The sequence below is a fragment of the Achroia grisella genome, unplaced genomic scaffold (genome assembly GCF_030625045.1).
Source record: "Achroia grisella isolate CSIRO2021 unplaced genomic scaffold, CSIRO_AGI_Agris_v1 utg906, whole genome shotgun sequence".
NCBI classification, from domain to species: domain Eukaryota; kingdom Metazoa; phylum Arthropoda; class Insecta; order Lepidoptera; family Pyralidae; genus Achroia; species Achroia grisella.
Genome location: NW_026713064.1, coordinates 1,156,122 through 1,177,696, shown reverse-complemented (window position 1 = coordinate 1,177,696; position 21,575 = coordinate 1,156,122). Strand labels below are relative to the sequence as shown.

At 30.0% G+C, this 21,575-nt stretch overlaps 6 protein-coding genes across 7 annotated transcripts; 2 read left to right on the top strand and 4 right to left on the bottom strand.

Annotated features, from left to right (window-relative positions):
• Positions 1–92: 92 nt before the first annotated feature.
• On the bottom strand, positions 93–5,414 carry LOC131853846 (ejaculatory bulb-specific protein 3-like). Its single transcript, XM_059204904.1, has 3 exons — positions 5,331–5,414; positions 2,535–2,724; positions 93–715 (listed from the first exon to the last, which is right to left on the bottom strand). The coding sequence occupies exons 2-3, from the start codon at positions 2,722–2,724 to the stop codon at positions 528–530; spliced, it is 378 nt and encodes a 125-aa protein (XP_059060887.1). The 5' UTR covers positions 5,331–5,414; the 3' UTR covers positions 93–527.
• LOC131853836 (EF-hand domain-containing family member B-like) lies at positions 3,298–5,185 on the top strand. Its single transcript, XM_059204892.1, has one exon. It carries the CDS (start codon positions 3,622–3,624, stop codon positions 5,179–5,181), a length of 1,560 nt encoding a protein of 519 aa, XP_059060875.1. The 5' UTR covers positions 3,298–3,621; the 3' UTR covers positions 5,182–5,185.
• On the bottom strand, positions 5,249–10,578 carry LOC131853732 (uncharacterized). The gene is made up of 5 exons (XM_059204751.1): positions 10,515–10,578; positions 9,348–9,544; positions 7,552–7,733; positions 6,871–7,054; positions 5,249–5,513 (listed from the first exon to the last, which is right to left on the bottom strand). The coding sequence occupies exons 2-5, from the start codon at positions 9,529–9,531 to the stop codon at positions 5,332–5,334; spliced, it is 732 nt and encodes a 243-aa protein (XP_059060734.1). The 5' UTR covers positions 9,532–9,544; positions 10,515–10,578; the 3' UTR covers positions 5,249–5,331.
• Positions 10,579–11,977: 1,399 nt separating this feature from the next.
• Positions 11,978–14,072, bottom strand: LOC131853731 (uncharacterized). The gene is made up of 4 exons (XM_059204750.1): positions 14,054–14,072; positions 13,417–13,554; positions 12,464–12,619; positions 11,978–12,069 (listed from the first exon to the last, which is right to left on the bottom strand). Exons 1-4 carry the CDS (start codon positions 14,070–14,072, stop codon positions 11,978–11,980), a joined length of 405 nt encoding a protein of 134 aa, XP_059060733.1.
• A 693-nt stretch (positions 14,073–14,765) lies between these two features.
• On the bottom strand, positions 14,766–16,354 carry LOC131853850 (allergen Tha p 1-like). 2 transcript variants are annotated; one of them, XM_059204911.1, is made up of 3 exons: positions 16,250–16,255; positions 15,859–16,016; positions 14,766–14,928 (listed from the first exon to the last, which is right to left on the bottom strand). In XM_059204911.1, the coding sequence occupies exons 2-3, from the start codon at positions 16,007–16,009 to the stop codon at positions 14,783–14,785; spliced, it is 297 nt and encodes a 98-aa protein (XP_059060894.1). In that variant the 5' UTR covers positions 16,010–16,016; positions 16,250–16,255; the 3' UTR covers positions 14,766–14,782. The 2 variants fall into 2 exon arrangements, with proteins under 2 accessions (XP_059060894.1, XP_059060893.1); XM_059204910.1 differs by lacking the exon at positions 16,250–16,255 and adding an exon at positions 16,288–16,354 and having other exon boundaries at positions 14,772–14,928.
• Positions 16,355–18,890: 2,536 nt separating this feature from the next.
• On the top strand, positions 18,891–21,184 carry LOC131853849 (allergen Tha p 1-like). Its single transcript, XM_059204909.1, has 3 exons — positions 18,891–18,968; positions 19,581–19,767; positions 20,952–21,184. Exons 2-3 carry the CDS (start codon positions 19,590–19,592, stop codon positions 21,134–21,136), a joined length of 363 nt encoding a protein of 120 aa, XP_059060892.1. The 5' UTR covers positions 18,891–18,968; positions 19,581–19,589; the 3' UTR covers positions 21,137–21,184.
• Positions 21,185–21,575: the final 391 nt, after the last annotated feature.

Sequence of the window (21,575 nt, the reverse complement as noted above, 5' to 3'; positions counted from 1 at the left end):
AATATAAATTTCATTTATGAAATCAGGATAGTGATGTTATATTTAAAAATTAATTTAAGTCATAATTCTTTAATTAACAATATGTTCCAAAATAATCCCATACAAGTGTAATTTACAGTATAATAAATATTTATAAATATTTCCTGATGTGCTTAATTTTTCTTATAAAATGATTCTAATTAAGATAGCAGATTTTACGATTGAATTGTTTTAACAGTAATGAACCAAATATCTTTGATATAGTTGATTATGTAAGATATGCGGGAATGATTTCAAGAACACGAAGCAGTTGCAATGTGTACAAAGTTTTCCAGGTATTTTGTGTGTTGCATGCAAGTAATAATTTGCACTTATTAAGTCAAACGTCACATTTGCGTCACAGTATCACATTACTTCCCATTTACACTCGATCTTGCATGTTGCTATTATCACAGTGGAAATATACAAGACGGCATAAACTACATTATACATATAAGATTTACATCTTAAAACAACAGAATATAATTATTCACTTGACCTAATTAACGTTACTCCTTTTCATTTAAGAATTTATTAAAATTGTCTCTATATTTTTTATCCTTATCATACTTCTCCATGAGCTGATTCCAGGCTTCAGGGTGTCTCTCCATTAAGGCGCCAATTACTTTTTTGATCAGTTGTTTCTGTTTGCGTGTACATTTGCCACATGATGTCTCCAAGGCCTCGGGAATGACCTCTGGATAGAAATAACTGGTAACATTAAAATTATACAGGAAATAATTTTATTCTACAGTAAAAATTACTCGAATGTTTCTATGGTTCATCATCATGTATATTTGGATACAAAACAATTGTTATGTGAGAGGATTGTAATAGTGCAAACTACATAGTGTCTTCATGATAGCAATCTACCAAGTCAATTTGACCTCCAATCGATCCCCCTGAAAGCAATCGTAAATAACTGAAAGTCAATTTTGCCACAACTAGGGTTCATTCCCGGGAATTCTCGGTTCGAGAATTCCCGGGATTCATGGGTTTTGTTCCCGGGAAATCAAGCTCGAGAAAAGTCGAGAACTCGAGAAATCATGTACCTAAATAGAAATTAAATTGCCCTTTGTTTTGTTGCGTGGCGGCGCAATAATTTAAGATATTAACGTTTTTGTTTTCTTTCGTGTTATTTTTTTATTTTGTAGAAACTATTTTTGTTTACATTGTTTTTTTTTTATCTAAATAAGCAGCCAAAAATGGTGCTATCATTATAAATATAAGTCTGAATAATTAGGTCCTAAAAAAATGAAATTGGCGTTTTGTAAGGGAATAAAATTAAAGTTTTTTTTTTTTCAAAATATATCAAAGTAAATAATATATAATATATATTTATTTAATCAAAGTATGTACCATTTCTATTTATGCACTTTTGCCTTTTGTTTTTGCACTTTGGACTGTCCCATCGGAATGTAATTTTTTCCCTTGCAAGAAGTTATCCAAATTTCGAAAAAAATGGTAATCTGTTGGTGCAAGGTTCGGTGGTTGTCTTAGACATTCAATTGAAGCTCTTTTAATTTGGTAACTGTACTATATGGTTAAGCGTTCTTGGCGATTGACCAGCCTGGTTGTTTAGCTTTGCTAGCTTTTCCATCATGGTTTCTCAATTGCTGATACACATTTGGCGTAATCGTCTGACCAGATTTAAGAAAGCCGAAGTGAACAACATCGAAAATAGTCCATTCACAAGTAACATTTTTTGAGCCATATTTCGCTTGGGGCAGTATTGGTTCGTCGAAATTTCCAGAACGAAAACGTTGGAACCAAAAATGCACGTGTTTTCTTTTGCGAGACCACTCTTTGCCATACACATCATTAATACTTCGAGCCGTTTAGCACCGTGTAGCACTGGTGCCACAGCGGAACTCGTACTCGTAAATAACGCGATATTTTAAGTTTTTTCATTGTGTATGCTGTGAGTAACCTAAAGTGAATAGCTGTATAAATTTGGAAATGGAATTCCTAACCAAAGAGGAGATATTTGAGATCAAAGTGACCAGTACGACAAAACGCCAATTTCATTTTAATATTATTTCTCTATTTAAAAAAAAAATATTCATGTGTAATATTAATGTTTTTAAATATACTCAATAAAAGTTTAATTTGATACTTTTATTTGAGAGGAAAACCACTGAATTTTTTGACGTTATTGGAACCAAATAATATGAGAAAACGTACATAAATGTAAATTTCTCGACAACCCGAGAAGACCCGAGAAATTGACCTCGAGAATTCTCGAGACCCGAGAAATTGAAAAGCTCGAGAAATCATGAACCCTAGCCACAACTAACAGGCTTCATTTTATTATCTATCACTGATGCGTACACTGTTAGTGCACGGTAAAGCGCCATTCCATCATCACTTACAAATAACAGTGGTAAAGTATTATTTGTTTATTATTGTTATATATCTAAATAAATAATATATTTAGCTGTTTGTCTATAGAGTCACAATTTAGACATATGTATATTCCAGATAGTGTATGTAATTATATTAGATATAAAACTTACTTTTAAAATCCTTGGCGTCAGGTGTGCATGGTCCTTGGTCGAGAAAACATTTAGCGTAACTGAGAAGTATTCTATTATTATCTAAAAGTGGCTGAACATCGAAATTGTCATACCGGGAACTGTAGAAGTCAGCTGCAACTGTCGTAGATAATGTTGCAACAACAATAATTAATAACCAAATCATTTTCATCTGGAATAATAAATTTCAGTAGGTAAGATGTTGCTGAACATTAGTAGTTGGTGAAAATTTTAGTTTATTGGAGAGTATAATGAAGAATAGAAAAAATCATAATCCTAATCGGGCTTCTATGTACTACGGTAATCTTATAGTATTCAGTTAGACCCTGCTTACCTTATTTATCAAATGTGGTAAAACTTTGCTGTTTTACTATAACAGAAAGTTCTTATGATTGTTAACTTTCTACTAAATTATCAAAGTTCGCGTGTAACATCTATAATAATTAATATAACATATTAAAAGGATATTAAATTTAAACAATTAAACTAACTAATAATTAAGAATTTACTTTCTACAGACTATTTATTATCTAGCTAAATGAATATTTTGTTTCACAATAAATATTAACCGGTTGACATAATTTATATGGAACATTCTAGTAAGTACCTACCGCATTTTAACACTTCACTTCTGTTAACTCATATCTTATAACTAAATAATCAGGATTGACTCTTCTTTCTTATATAAAGCCTGTTGTCATTCTCCCTAATTGGTCACATAGTAAATATAGCCTACAATTACCATTCTAGAGCCTTGTATGCCATTGTAATATGCACATTGCTAAGTACTATACAAGCATATAATTTGTATTACATGTATTCAGCAAGATTCAGTGTGCTGTTATTACTATAAATGTGCAATAGAATATATTCATATTTTATAAATAAATGTTGCCAAAATAAAACCTTTTTCTATAAAACACTACAAAATTCCAATGAACCTTTCATTTTGATAATCACGACCGCTTTGACATCGTGTTTCCTTTGACAAATATAGTTGTATATATAGATATTTCAATATAGTTTAATATATATATTTGTATAGTATTTAGTTTAAAAATAATAAAGCATGCCTGTAGATTGTCAGAAATCAACCTGTGGTGGGAAAGGCAATCATGGAATGTTTATAGAAAGAAGTCCAAATCTATGTGCAGCGGGTCTACCAACAGCTCAACCTGATGACCATGTAGAAGATTCTTTGCAACATTACTTATTAAAAGATGAAGTAGACTCTCTTATACGCGATGCCATTATTCCAGTAGATAAACCACGTGCGCTTCCTCCATTGCGCAATCCTATATCACCTGACAAGCGAAATGGAGGACCCTTTTGTGACGTCGCTGAGATTGTTAATCCACCAAATAAATCAAAATTTCAATCATTAGTCGACGATTTTAAAGATACTACATATTCTTCGTATTGGAAAAAACCAATTGGAGGTATGCATGACTCGGTTCCAATGTTTCCAGAGGGATTTGATGTATTTGGAACCACATTCGGAAAGAAAACTCCATTTCATGGCCGCTTGTATGATATCGTGATGCCAAAGGACCCATATCCGGATAATACTTGCTCAAAGCGTCCCGGAGAACAAAAAGAATATAATTACTGTAAACCTGCATTTGATTCCAATTTGACTTATGGGCACAGAACCTATGTTGATAAAAGAGGTTCATATGTAAAATGTTGTTTAACTGATGATAGAATTATTATAGGAAAAGGAAATCGAACCATTGTAAATACTGTACAAGCAAATTTTTTAGATACAAAACAGCCTAGATTTGGTACCGCCTTAACGCCAAATGGAAATATAAAAGAAGTATGTGAGGGCCACAGCTTTGGCAAACTAAAACCTCCTGATAATTTGCCGGAGTGTCTCACATTTTGTGAAATCAATCCTGGTCTGGGTTACATTCGTAAATGCTTAAAGCACCTTAACACACTGCGTAAATCTTTGTCCAAACGTTTCTTACCAACCTTCTTTCGTGGATTTTATTTAAATTTAAAAAATTTTGACGAACTTAAATGTGGGTGGCTTCCAAAAGGTGAAGTATATAAATTTTGTGGGACTAAATTAATAAGATTTGATCCAGCATTAATAGAACCTTTATTATCACTATGGCAAGCATTTGATGGACATAGGATTAAATATGAAATGTTTGTTCATATTATCAATTACAGAGAACCTTCTCCTGAAATACCTAAAATTCATGATGTACCACAAAATTGTCTCGATTTTAAGACAACGTATAGTGAAATGGTAAAACCTGATCAAAAATCAGATCAGAGACCTATGGCAGGATTACCATCCGGTCGTTATTTTGATTTAGACTATCCCATAAGCCCTGAAAAATGTTGTAAAGCAGATAGAATATGTCTTCCACATGAATCAGATGTGAGATCTTGTTTATCTCCTTGCGTTTTAACTTTACTTCATGTTAATCATCGAGATATGTACGTTAAACGCGAGCCAAATATTGTAAGAAGAGTTTTTGAAGCTTGCGGAGAAAACTTTAGCGATGAAAAATTTAATGCATTGTGGGAAAAAGCAAAAACATATCATTCACAGGAATGGGTTTGTTATGACTCATTTAAACGAGCATTGGAGACTTTTGAAATCAGAAACTGAAGAAAATAAAACTAATTTTACACATTATTTATTTTATTATTCATATATTTATATGTATAAATAAATTTACCTATCCTATTATTTTGCTTTAAAGTTTATATAAATGTATATATTGTATGGTATCGTGTAAAGTATATATTTTTACATACTTTATGACTTTAAAAAGTCTTGAAACGCCTCTTGGTATTTACCACTGGGATCATATTTGTGGACAAATTCTTTCCAAATATCAGGGTGCGTCTTTCTCACTTCCTGTATTAACTGCTTACCCAACTTCTTCTGCTTTTCAGTACATTTGGCACATCTGGTCTCCAAGATTTCTGGTATTTTTTCTAGAATTAAATCCATTCATTTTAAAAAATTTATGACATTAAATATACTAAAAAAAACGACGGTCCCCTATTATATATTTAGACCCTTATTGAGATTGATATGCAATTCAGAGACTTTTTTTACATATAACACATTTATTTTTTACGTATAATACATTTATATGTGTTATATGTAAAAAAAACTTTGAAAGTACTAAATTGGAAATAATGTTGTGCCCTAAAACTATAACTAATAGGTCTTATGCCATAGGTATCAATTCTAAAATGTGTATATGGTATATTATAAATGTATTATTATTTCATTAAATTCACTTTACGTTAAGGAAGCATATTTACTTGGTTACTGTAATTATGATTTCTAATATGAAGTTCACTTATATTCCCTAGTACATTTGTATGAGAACAAAATGTATGCAATCATATTAATAGATTGTTTTTATTAGGCGCTCTACTAGTAATTTATATAAGATGTTTTTAATTAATCTCTAATCGAAACTCTACTGCTCTTATGGAAAGCTGCATGATTATAGAATATATGTATGTGTAGTAAACTCTTTGACTCAAAAATTAAATCCTCTCCTGAGTTGTAATGTATCTTGCCTATTTATTTTATGAATGCATGGATTATTCATAAATTTACAGAGATATGGTAAAAACAATAAGTAATTGACATAAATTATTGAGAGGCTTATGCTAATTATGCGGAAAATATTTAGGTACTGATTTTCCAGTAACATCTACAGCTAGTTTTAGAGCAGATTCAGAATAACTCATGAAATACATGCAAAACGATGATTACGTCCACAGTCTTGGTATTGTTACTAACTGTGACATGTAGACTGTAAGAACCAGAAGAAGTAAAAAGAGTTTTTAAAGAAGATGAAGAAATATTATCTCATGAAAGTTTGATGCTGTTTAATAAAAGATTAAATAGTAAAGTAATAATCTAGGATTAGCCTTATATAAGACATTATGACTAACCGCGTACAGCTTATTAAGTCAAATGAACACGAGTAAATAAAAATATTTCGTATATATTTTTATATTACCGGATACGAAATGTACACATAATAAATAACATGTTTTAATTATGATATTAATTGTATATACAGTTGTAAATATAATTTATTTCATGGTTACATCACATCAGTACTAATTTTAAATGGGATGGATAAACCTTTAATTTTGGCCAATGTACTAGTAAATAGTTTTATAATTGCTTTTATTGTAGAAGGTAAATTCAAATGTATTTGTTTTTAATAACATGTGATCCCTAATTAATGTGTCAAATTTATATTGTAACATCTTTTATAAAATTTAACTAAATACACAGGTTAAGACAATTTATTATTCTTACCTTTTAGTTTTTTTATTTCTGGAGTACATGGTCCTTTGTTTAATAAACAACGGGAGTAAGCCGATAAAAGTCTTTCATTGCCCAATACTTCAGATAAATTAAAATTATCATCAATCGACTCATATTTCTCCTGAGCTAATACAGCTCCAGTTACACATAATACTATAAAAAGTAACATTTTAGGTTACTCCGACCAGAATGTTCCTTGTTCGTTTTACAAATACTGTATGACCACAATTTTCCACCTTTTATTTATTTATATTGACTATTCAAGGTTTTAAAGTTCTCGGAAGATAAGATGCTTGACATATATCACCATTAACTGGATTACATGAACTATTATTACCGGATCAAAGTATCCAATGTCAATTAAAGTCATTATGTTAACGCCCATATTGACCACAACTGACGTTTACAATATTGTTAATGATTCTAATAATCAATAAAACAATGTTACATTTTGTTACTATTTAATATTAGAGTATTAATTACTATTACTATTAATAATAAATTAGGAATACTTAACATTATAAATGCATTTCCCTGCAACTTTTTAGATAGGTACATACACCATGTTCTTGCAATTCAATGGCAAATTTGGCATGTACATAAGTAGGTCTACTTCCATTTTGTAGTCTACTTTTTAACATATTGTATAAATAAATGAATACTAAATTATGCACCAGTAGTCAAAAAGTCGTATAACGCATCTCTGTTAGTACGTTTTGGATCATATTTATCGAGAAGATCAAGAAAACGGGCCTCGCTCTTTGCCCTGATACCATTTAGTAGCTTACGAACTACAATCTTCTGGACAGGGTTACACCGCCCACAGGCTGTCGACAGCGTCTCAGGCAGTACCTCTGTGAACATAAAGTAATTGTAATATAGCTTTAGTTAATATAAACCACGTATGTACCAATATACGAACATAAATTTTGACGACCTTGGTGATCTAGCGGTATAGCACACCACTTTACGACCAATTGTCGCGGATTCGATTCCTCACACGGCACAAACATTTGTATTCATGAGTATGATTGTTTGTATCGGTTTGAGTGTTTTCTACGTACAACATGTATGTATTTACAGAAAAAAATATATCTATGTATATGTATCAGTTATCTAGTACCCACAACACAAGCTTTAGCTAGCTTAACTTAGGCCTAGAGGGTACTGTGTAAATTGTCCTGAGATTATAAAACAAAAAAACCTGCTGAATGAACTCCCTAGCTGAGGGGTCTCATTATTCGGACTGGCTACGGTTACTTCTGGTCCGGTCTACTTAGATGAAAATACTCAAACCGATACAAACACTCATACTAATGAATGTACAGTGTTTATACAGTGCGAGGAATCGAACTCGTGACCATCGAAAGGAAGGCGGTGTCCTAAACTGCTAGACCATGTAAGCCGTTTATGTATGTTATGTTTGTATTACGAAAAAAGACAAGTCTCCTTGTATCTTCTATAAATTTTCTGGCATCCATAACACAAACTTAGTTTGGGATTTGATGGCGCTGTGTGAATTGTGCAGGGTTATTACTCTTTTTATTATACAACTGCAATGGCAAATAGAATAATAGATGGAAAATCCCACCTGTATTCCAATGAAAACTACTAACCATTGCATATATGAATATAAATAGTACTACGGGCATCGTAACATCCACTGCAACATGATTAGAATGGAACTAACATAAATGACTGGACGGTAGAAATACATGACAAAGTGGTCAATGTAACGAGTTCCGATATAAGACGATAGTGTGTAGTTCAAATAACTGTACTTTCATTACAAAATATTCTTTCCAATACTAAATTTAAAGAATTATATTTTTTTATTTATAATTACTGAATGGATATTAAATCTTTAGCTGATAAAGTTATAGAGTCAAAAGAAAATTTTCTAATGATATTATTGACGACTTATCGCTTTTCTTTTATTAAACCATTAATATTTAGAAAGATTCAGATATTTATATGTTATCATATTAAAAAAACATTCATGGTTCAAACATTCTTTGATTTCTATTTCTGAATACAATAAGTAATTCCTCCAAAATACTTGTGGCAACAGATGTCGTAAACACAACATATTTTGCTATATTCAGCATACATACATATATCTTAAAGGAAAGTTACTACTTTACCAGTAATTCATTGTTGGTTGGTAGTAATATAATTCTGATAGTAGATACATTACACCTATATATACATTTTGTGTTAAATTAGTCACTATTCTGGACGGTATGATGGACTATCTGCTACTCCCCATTTCTTTGTGTAATTGTAAAATGAAACCACCTGACGGGTCATCTGATAGTAAGTAACAATCATCGCTGTATACTTGACCAACACTAAGAACATAACGTTATCATGTGACGCTCGTGATATCACTCACACATTGCCATTACTTCCGGTCCCTATAAATACTCCCCATGGGTAGACTTAGTTAAATGCTACTTAACACTTACTTTTAAAATTCTTGCCATCCTTATTGCAGGGTCCTTTGTCCATCACACATTTGTAATATGCAAGTAATATCCTGTCGTTCTGGATTATAACATCGGCGTTAACGTTTTCATAGCGATTGTAATATTGTGCAGCACACGACGCCAGCGCAGTCAATGCACACAGGCACAGTAGAATTTGCTTCATGTTTGTAACAGTACTTGTAATAAATACACATAATAAATGTTAAAGAATATAAAAAAAGTATAATATAATACGTTGATTTGGTACTAGTTGTAATTTAATAGTTATATTTATATAATTAAAATGACAACTATGGCCTATGGTCCAAATGAGAGGAAGCAGTTACCGTCGCCTATGTACCAATATGTAATATTATGTTGTCTGTGGTACCAGCAATGTTTTCCTTATTATTGTAATATATTGTATTCCTTACTAGTAAGTTAGTTACTAAGTTTAATATACGAACAGATTAAGAAATTATTTAGCAAAACAAGGGCTATGCCCTTGTAAACTGGTTTATAACTGCTGATGAAAAAACAGTTTATAACTGCTGATGCATTTACTAGTTCACATTGACGTGAAATATTCTGCATTGTAATAAAATATGACATAAATAAAAAAATATATTAAACTACCGTTAATTTACTTATAAATTTGTAAGCGAGTCTCTTTATTACCTCTAGAACGAATAAAATAATGACAGCTAAGTAAGTTGTCATTAAATTTATATAGCCTTTAATTTTAATTTTCTCATGGAGATAAACATGCTTCTTACTTATCTGTTCAAAATGAATAATTTTAATAATAAAAAAATAGTAAGAAAGTAATTACTCCTGATAGAGGAAAGTATGGTCAAAATTAGTTAAAAATACTTAAAGACAACGCAAAGTATGAACTTTAGAGAATAAATGGATGAATGAGAAATAGAACATACACATAAATTCTAAAGTATACGAGCCTTTACTTAATAATATAAGTAGAATAAATAAGTAAAAGAAACATAATAATATACGAGCATTTAGAGTAACCTGACTGTGGCATCCAATGTCATAACACAAAAAAACACAACACACAATAGTAACTCTGTCATCGCACACTAGCACATTTGCATGTACTTTCACAGTTTACAAATTACTTTCTATGTATAGTTAATAAAAAATACTCACTTATTGGAGAAAGTTAGTAAGTCCTCCGGGTGCGGCGGTCGCCGTCGGTATGGTGGGCCACCGATAGAAGAACCAGTCTGGCAAAGGAAGAGGTCGACGTATCGGACCGCATACAAAACATGCAGTCTCCGGAACTAAAGAAAGCTACCGTCTAACGTGTTCTTGGGGATCGATGCGGAACAAAAAAACGATCTTTTTAAAATTCTAAAATACTTTCATTTGGCCTGATATTTGTAAATTTATATTCATAAAACTTTTTTATACTAATACTATATAACAAAAGTACGGTTTTGGAAAATGTTCTTTATAATATGCGACTTCATTCCAAAATCTCTTGTATAAACCTATGCTTATATGAAATTTACTAAATAAGAGCATTTATAAAATAAGGTGTACTTACATATGAAGATATTGTTAGAGACTACGCTCATGTGGACACCTTGGAGTACATCACATGTTAGTCAAAGTAAATTGAAATGCCATATCCACTTAACTGGAAATTTTGACTTAAAGCAGTCACCAAATCTATATTCAATCTTAAATAAAGTAGAAAATGAAATATTTATAATGTATCACATTTCATTCACATAATGGAACCTTTTTAATTTCTCAATACGTACGTAAGCTTTTTAAAGGCTGTTATATATATTATTGTAGAGAACCCTTAAACAACTATAAATTGTTAATAAAAAAAACCTCAATCAAAATTTCTGTCATGAAGAAAAGTAAAACCGTAAGTTTACTACGGTTTGTTTTGTATAGATGGTCATAATATTATTTGTAGAGATGTAGGTAAGTATCGTTGAATTACAATATTGAACCCAAAACAACCAACAATCCAGCGCATTGGTCACGCGTCAATGTTGACCGCAGTTTGAAGCAGATAAAGTAGGTAACGATATGCAAATGACCTTGTATGATAATATTTTGGTAAGAATTATATGTACCACTTAATGAACAAAGAATGAATATTAAAGATGATACTATAAGGCTTGCTACATTGTACTGTATTTTACTGCAACTCAATATTGTTTTACATTAAATATTCTTAAACTTATATTGAAATCATTTTTAAACTTATATTGAATCAAACTGATAAAACTAGTTAACACGAAATATCAATTTGTATTTTTTGAAATAACTCCGAACAAACTGGAAAAAATACCGCTACAGCTCTATGACGCTATTTTTTATACTCATTCAAATTTCGAATAATAATTAGCAATGCAACTTTCTCAACTGTTGCTTCTATCCTTGAAGTATCCAATGGGTACTCGGAGACAAAACTGGGTCTCGGTCGGTATACGGTCCCACAACGGTAAATCCGTCGTGTGCTGCGGCCTGCGCATTTATTTGACGGTTGGTACATGATATTTAGCTAAGATATGTATGTTTACGTTTACAACACTAAATATATCACTACCCGATTTTAGTATAAAAGTGCAAAACGTGCAGAAATAAATTTATTTCATATTTAGTGATGCCTCTGACTCTGTACGTGTATTAATGTCCATTTGCAGATCGCCATCTATGGATGGATGTGGATAATCAAACGCTAACAATAAATAAAGCACCTATTCGATACATCTGTTATTCTATTAATTCATTGTTAAATAAAATAATAACAATCTTGATGCCTACCCAATTTTAACAAATATATTTGTGAAAATTTTTATCTAATTTGCCTACCAGAAACTTTAATATTCCTATTAAAGAATAACATATAGTTAGGTTTTTAGAAATGTAATTATACGCATATGCATAGTATACAAAGATGTCTATATTTATATAAGGAAAAATATTTGAGATTAATTTACATCATAATTCTTATAAGACGTATATTGTAATGATATAATGATTTTCCATATTTACACTAAGTTCTGGGTTTGAGTAATTATTTTCAATATTTACTAGTATTAATCATATATTCCTAAAGTTCATGAACTTACGTATCACATCTGTGACGAGATCTTCCAGAATGTTTGACTCACCGATTGATCTTTGTAGTGACATTAATTTTTCGAACTTCACCTTTTCCTTTTCACTGCAATTGGTACATGATGTATTCATATACTTCATAAAATTCCATGATTGGCAATGCACGCCTAAATTTTGGGTTTACATTTGTGTAACTAACTAATTGATCTAATATATCTAATATATATCTATAGAGATTAAGTGCTGACAATAAATAGCAATTTACTGACTCAGTTTAAATCTTATTGGGTTTAAAAAGAGAAAAGATTTAACCAAACTTCATTTTTGAAAATGAAGTCCCTAAATTAAAATGAAAAAGAGGAGATCAGCGGTTATTGTAAGGGCGATATGAAATGCAGATCCTTCGAACAGTACAAAACTAAAATTACTTTATTGTAGTATTTCATTACATGATGATCAATCATTGAATATGCTCTAAGCTGATTTTCACTGTAAAAACACCTTGAATTGCTAAATTAAATTAAATATTTATTGAAAGATATATGTAAGTAAAGTACTTCCTTAAAAGTTCAGTGCCTAAAATTTACATATATTAATATTTTTAACTTATATATACATTGACATCGATATGCAGGTTATACACTTACAAGTACTTGCTTATTTTACTTATATCTTTCCATTATTATACAGCCTCGCTGGTCTAGTGGTTTAGCACACCGCTTTATTATCCGATGGTCGCGGGTTCGATTCCTCGCACGGTACAAACATTTGTATTCATGAGTATGATTGTTTGTATCGGTCTGGGTGTTTTCTATGTATAATATGTATTTATTTCCAAAAAATTGTATCCATGTATTTATATCAGTTGTCTAGTACCCATAACACAAGCTCTGCTTAACTTAGGACTAGATGGCGTTGTGTGAATTGTCCTGAGATATTATTATATTATTTATATTTTGCTTACATTTAATATCACTGTCATCATTAGAACATGCATTTTCATCATGTACACACTGGTACAATTTTTTAGTTCTTGTAATATTTATTAATAACGCTTCTACATCAAAATTTTCATAATTGTTCACTTTACAAAAACCGAGTTCTGATATAATCAATAACGTAATACAAAAAATATTGAGCAATCTAGAAATATAACCGGAACTTATGTAGATTCTAAGTATCCTGTATCCATGGAGTTTTTTCTTTAAGTAGATCTCAACAATGCTGTACGTAATAGTCGATATAATTCCTATTGTTCTTGTTATTTATGTACTACACATTATAAAACTTCATAAATTCTGTCACCGTCATTTTATAGGCTAGATTGCACTGATAATTTATTACTGAAATGCCTTGGATAACTTCTCACGCTGTTTTCTGTATGTGCCTACTATTTTTTATAAACAACGTCGGCTACATGTCTTGGTTACTGGGATAGAAACTAGCTGTTATAATATTCTCCTACATCTAGGGATGATTGGTATTATAAGATATCGATGTAAGTATAAGAATCGAAAACGAATAAATATCGAATGAGAAACATCTATAACAGAATTCATTGATGTTTCCTGTTGGCCTGAGTTCAGGTCATTTAGTATGACCTTTTTTGTCCATGTCCATGTAGTCTCCGATAATATCAAATATTATCGGAGGCTACACATCAATATAAAAACATCATGTTGGTCGATTATCTCCACGTCCATCAAAATTACTTAATGCCAATATTACCTATATAGATACTACATGAAAATCTAATATGGTTTTAAATTGTTCAATTCTATGTAAAGAATTAAGATTTAATTAAATGAATATAAACATTTATCCTAAAGCCATAGTTTTAACTTAATTTTTAATATATTTAGCGGCATATCCGTATACACTTTGGGATATTGTTCTATAATTTTATCGTCGTAAAATAACAATTCTTTTGATAATTGATCTTGGATTAAATTAAAGAAACATCAATGAAATCCTTGAGTTTTTACTTATACTACCTCCACCACCCCAACAAGAAACAGGCGATGTCAGGTAATCAATGTCGATGAATTACACAGTATCTTACTAGTATTACAAACGTGGAAGTTTGTGAGTGTGGATGGATAGAGATGATGGTTGTTACTCTTTCAAGCAAAAACTACTGAATGGATTTTAATGAAACAATAATATAACTTATATTATTGTTTCATCAGAATAACACTATTCATTTTGAAGGAGTGATGCCACGGGCTCAACTAGTATAAAGTACATAATGGTTTTGGGTGTAATCAAACAATATATTATTAACGAACATTTTATTACAACCGATATTATTTTACACAGTTTGATAATATTTAAGGTTTGGGCGCATATTTAGCTTTCAACAATTCAAAGTCTGATGGATATTTATCCTTAATAATCTTCTTCGCCGCTTCGTACCTGGTTTTTTGCTCTGGTGTGCAAGTGCTGCAGGCGGTTGAGATTATTCTAGGGAATTTGTCTATAACAAAAGAAAATCATTAAAATTTATACTTAATTATTACTTAATTTATAGTTAGACACATTTGACATATTTCTTAATTTTTTTTTATAAGTAATGTCCCCTACATATAAATATTAGGGGGACATAAACTAGTTTAATTTTAAAATTATAGTTTTAAAACTTATGTTTTTATTTATTTCTACTGTATATTTTATTATTATTTTATATTATTATTAAAAGATGTATTTTTTACAGAACACCAGCACTATCTACCGGGTTTAACTAACCATGTGTTAGCAAAGTATCTAAGAAAACTCAATGGTTTTTAGATAGTTACTAAGAAAATTATTTCCAGCCCTTTAGAAATAGTCATTAGATCACAAATACACGTAAAGAAGAATTATATATAATATATTAAGATATATCTATTATTTTATAACTTATTTGAATAAATTTCTTAATATTATAGGAATGTCTCAGTAAATCGTACATGTCTGTTATGTAACAATCCTAACATTGCAAATGCTCTATTTAGATTAATAAATATAAGACATCATTTTTTAGGAAATAAAATTAATATTGCTATATTATTTCATTTGTCTTATAACACTCAGAGTTGTGAAATATATCATTCGCTAATTCTGGACCAATATCAAGTTAGAACGGGAGTAGAGTGTAAAAAGTCGTCTGCGCTATTAAGTAATAGGGCACTATTTCAGTCGCCAAGCATCTTTTTTTATGAAATAACGGGATAAAAGGAATGATCTCTCTTTAAATCGGAAACAGCTTACAAAGTAATAGTCTTGCCAGAATACACATATGACATATATCATAATTACGCAGATAATTTCTTGCAATATCTATCTCTCGGTGAGATGTTCTCACCCATTAATTGGTTATCTCCATTGAAAAGTCTTTAAAAAATACGGAATATATTAAAAGAATTACCTTTCAACTCCTGTTGTTGAGGATCACAAGGCGTTCTGTCTAAAACACAGTCTAGTGCCGCCCTAAGCTTCGTTTCATCCTGCAAGATTTCCGTGTACTTAGCTGTGCACACAGCGAACGCAGCAATAGCCAGAATGAAGAAGGTACGCATTTTGAACCTAGATGATAGAAGAGGTTTAATTATAAGAAAATAACTGGCTTTAATTAATGTTAATTTATTTTAAATTTATAACTCTACAAGTACAAAAATAATACATGTACTTTAACCAAAATGACTTGAAAATTAACTTTTAATCTAATTCAATTATATGCATTAGAACTATACAGTTATCCCGAAAAATTATAATAATATTAGCCTAGTCGAACTTATAATAATACTATTTATGTTTACCTTTGTAAGATACACAAGATACTGAGATTGAAACTTACACTCATTGTTTTTATAGTCCGAGAAATCTAAATAGGTTTCCTCAATACAAGGAAAACCTGTGAAATGACAGCTCGCTTAATAGGTCCCAGTGTATCCTAGTTACAACTAATTAATACAGATCAATTATCGTGATGATATGCATAATTTCTTGTTATAGAGGTTTGGCTGTATGATCTTGTACCTTTGTTTGGAGAAAAAAAATTAAATTTATTATAGAACCAGAATATAGAAAAAAAGAGATGAGAATGTAAAAAATGCAAGTAGGTATATTGTCATTTTTTATACGTCGTTAAAAACTGTAACTAGTCATTAACTAGTAAGAACCACAAACTAATATAAGACATACTATAAACATATTAAATAATAGAAAATTAAGTAAAATATTGATTTATTTTCTAATAAAATATTTTACTCTACGAACATTAAAAACCGTGATTATACGCTCACTGATTTACTAGGAAGTTAAAAATAGTGCAATTCCGGCTGTTGTTTTAATTTCGACGTTCTATTTATAAATTGCTGTGCTCATTGCAGGTATTTAAAATGACGTACAATTGATCACAACCGCCATTATACATAAAAAATAAATTACATCAAAAAATATAACAATTTGTCTTTATCATTACATTATATAATATTTAGAACTTCAATTCTTAATTTTAAATATTATTCTTTTTTATGTTACAATGAATGAGATGTTTTACAAAGAAAGGTGCTGGCGGAATTGTACAACATATACATAGGTTAAATATAGAAGACAATTGGAAAACATAGCTACTGAAGGGAGTAATTATTAATTTATTGTTCTCATTTAACTATCATGAGTTAAATGAGAACAATAAATTAATAATTACTCCCTTCAGTAGATATTGGATATTGGATGTATACAAAGCTGTATAATCATGCATTCATGCATACAGGGCAGGTGCCCTTGTACTTAAAAAATAATACAACTAAATAGGTATTTTATTTCCCCATAGTTACGAAACAAATGTCCTGTTCATGAAATCAAAATATAGGTACAGTGAAGAATGATTACAGATAATTGTATCTACGTGTACATTTTTATTGGTATAGTTGTTATATCTGATTTTTATTATATTTAATTGTGTTATTATCATGACGAATAAAATAGCTTTTGAAATTAAGAATGTAATATAGGTATCACGTTCTGTCACGAACAAATGTAGTGATATCTATTATATATATATATATATATTTATTATTACATTCATTTACCTTATTTTAAGATATTACTGTTTATATAAAATAATACATTGTGTAGACGCAGACGCGGTAAACAACTGGTGGTATTATACCAGGCTATATATATATCTGCTTATATTTTTAAAAGGAACATGCTATGTAATTATTAATTATATGATCTGGGATAAGTATCAAATAGTGATGTACATGTTTTATTATGGTTTTTACAACACATTAACTGCGCTTGAACGATTCTTTTTGGAAATATTATTCTTCAGAATGCATAAACTTCTCAGAATAGAATTGGTGTTTGTAGACTCATTGCACTGAGTTTGAATTGCTAATGTAGTTCATAGTAACATTGAATAGTGTGTGTGTAATGCTTATTCTTATGATACATTGCAATTCTTTATTCATTTTACTCTTAAATCTTTTACTCCATTAAATGATGAGTAATTTTAAAAGTCCTTTAGAATATACGTACATATATAAGTTAGCAAACAAACACATTAAAAGTTCATATAAATTTAAATATTTCTGTTAATTTTATGTTGTTATTGTAATTTATTTACGTCTCTGTTATTATTACGATAATTTACTTGTGTATATGAACATGTGGTTATATTATATATATAAACTATCATGAATCATGGACCACATAATAATAAACTATCAAGGATCGTTTTTGTAATATACATTGCTCCATTTATAAAAAATATATCTAGAGAATACTAACTACGTAGGAACCATATACGCCAAATATCTAAAAAATCAGCAAAGAATATAAAATTAGTAAAGAAGCCATTAGAAATCATTATTTTATTATGTTTAATATGATATCTTATCTGCTCATTCTGATCTATAAACAAAAATAATAATATAATGGTTTAAAACGTATTAAATTCTATCTATGTTATCCTATATTATATTTCAAATGTAAAAATATGTCTGTCTGTTTCATTTTCATCGGATAAATCAGCCATTTATGAACCGATGTTAAATGAACATCAAAGATCTTTTACCTCAAAAGATGTTAGTCTGTTTGTTAATCAGTCTGCTTCTAATTGTACTTATTCGGCTTCTAAAAATTTGATGAATTTATTTAATTACTGCCAATATGAATGAAGCATTTTTAACTATATGTATACTTATCTACAAATTAAATAAAAAGAAATTGTAAAAACGTAAATAGTGTAAAAACAAAGATTTAAATTCGAATTTCGCCAGATATTTAGTTTATTAATCAATATGTAATGTGATGTATTTTCATGAACACTGGTCTACTTATGACACACACAAATACTTAGAATTGAAACAATATACAATAGGTACTTTTATATTTTACATAAATTACTAGAATGACTAACCGAAACCATATATAATGTGTGTCATCTGAATATATATATATTTGTTCATTTAGTTTATCCCTGCAGCAAGTAGCGGGTGTCATCCTATTATAGTGTAAATTCGCCAAGTTAGTATTGAAATTTTATAAAAATAGGAAAATATCGCGTTGCCGTAAGAACAATAGCAGATCTATTTTAGAGTCTAATTTCTATTTCAAGATATCTAAGCACTGTTCTTTTAAAACCTAATTAATACTAAAATGAGTATACCTATAACATTGTCACATTGCAAGTGTAGTGTAATTCAAGAGAAATAAAAAGTGCCGTAAAATGTCTATGTCATTTCAATCACAATTCAGCATAATCTAATATTATGGAATCGCAATTAGAATTTAGCGTAGACTAGCCAGCTAATACAAACAACTGAGTAAATATTTCCATTCCATTTATTTAGTCTACATTCAGATACCCTTGTCTTTTCCTGAGAAAAGTGCGTATTGTTTTAAATAAATAAATAAGTGACTATATTTCTACCCAATAATCAGAGTTTTCGAAATAATTACGGTTAATTGGTAACCACACAAACACGAAGTTCTTTTTACACAGCTTGCCGATACGATGGATGAACTTCTGTTAAGAAAGCCTTCAATACTTTTTCACACTCTCCTATTTTAAAATTTGTTGATTACATACACTCTCCTATTATTAAATTTTTAATATAGGAAACAATTTCTTTTCAGCTCATCAAGATGAAATATATTATTCTAGTGCTAGCTATTGCAGCGGTAGCAGTAGCAAGACAATACAGCTCTAGGCATGACAACATGGATATTGAGACTTTAGTCCGCAATCCGAAATACATGAAAATGTCCGTAGATTGCTACCTTGATAAAAATAGATGTCAAAGAACAACAGGCACACTCAAACGTAAGATGACTTTAATTTTTTTACATAACCCTTTTATCAATAGTAAAGTAATGTTTACTTATATCATTATAATTATATTACCAAACACAGATATAATCATTACATAATTGACAGGCAAGATTTTAATTTATCTGCTTTTTGCATAGAATTTTGTATCTCCGTCTAGTTCAATTCAATTAATATTTTTTTTATTATTTAATTAACATGAAATGGTGTACCCTAATTTATAGTGAATTTATCTCACACCAGAGACAGATAATTCTCCCGCTGCTGCGAGATAATAGTCCCAATTGTGGCCCAAACCCTGATTTTATCCTATGAATATCAACATGTGAATTCACCAGTAATGAGTCACGATAGGTCTCATTGAAGATCACGTGAAGGTGAATTTGATAGTGCTGTACCCTATATATTATATGTATATAACAATGACGCGACAAGTCATTTCTAACAATCCCCTTCCTCTTTTCATTATTAATGAGAGTCATTAATAATAATGTTCAGCAGCTAGGCACGGTTTCTTTTCGAAAAGTCAGGAAACATAGTGTAATCTTTTATTTTGAGATTTCCTATATTACACTGTTATAATGAGCTTTGATTTTCCAATCCAAACTTACAAGAGTTAAGAAGGACCAAACAATTTTGTACTTATTATCATTATATCTACATATATGTCGTTATATATATATATATATATTAAAAGTCAATAAAAATTGTACTAAATTTTGATTAAATATTCATATTGAGTTATTGCAACTCGTCTCGTGATAAAATTATCAGCTTTAAATATTAATAATTTAATAATATATTATTTAAATTAAGAAAAAAGAAAACCAATAGAATACTCGTACCTTTTTTATTCGAACCTGCATTTCTCATTTACATATCCGTTTAAGACAATGCATCGTAAATATTGACCTTAGAAACTTCAATTTTTCTCAGCAATTACAAATACTTCGGGGCTGATATTTAGGTATTTCATTTTTAACATCATATTTACTGTTCTCATTACATTAACTTTTGTAGCAGAGAAAAAAATTTCAAAGATTGGTCTTATAAAATAACAGTAATCTCAGTAAACATTCTCAAATCACAATTGCTAACATAGAAAATGCATTAATTAGATAGCAAACTTAATCGTTGCTCATCACAAAGACTAAATACATATATAATTATATTTACAGGAGCAATACCAGAGATTGTGCAGACTTCATGTGCGAAATGCACACCCACACAGAAACATATTTTAAGAAGATATATTGAAGAACTGAAGAAGCAGTTGCCCGGCGACTACCAAGCTTTCAGAAATAAATATGACCCCAATGGAATTAACTTCGAAAATTTAGAATCGGCCATTGCTAATTCCTGATTGGATACTTTATCACTTATTAACCTAATATTCATTATCATTAAAAAAAAGAACCTTTTATTATGCTCACGTGTACTGAAGAATGTTGAATATCAGACGTTTATTGGAGTTCGCACTTAATATAATTGCCTATTTATTCTAAAGGTATATGTTTTTTATTTCCTTACCACAACTCTAGTTCTCTCTCTCTCTCTCTCTCTAGCAAAATTAGTTGTTAATTAAAAGATACCTATAAGAGGCAGGGGTTGAGTACCATACAATAATCCTTTTCGTTAGGAAGTTTCTACCCTTAAGTCATAACTTGATAGTATTCATGTACTTGGGAAGTAGAGTTGAAATCAATATTTTTGGACTGTTATGGTATTCGGTAGTAGTATTTATTTAGTATTATATTATTTGTATGTCAATAAATATAGAACTTTGTTTTTTGTTCATAAAC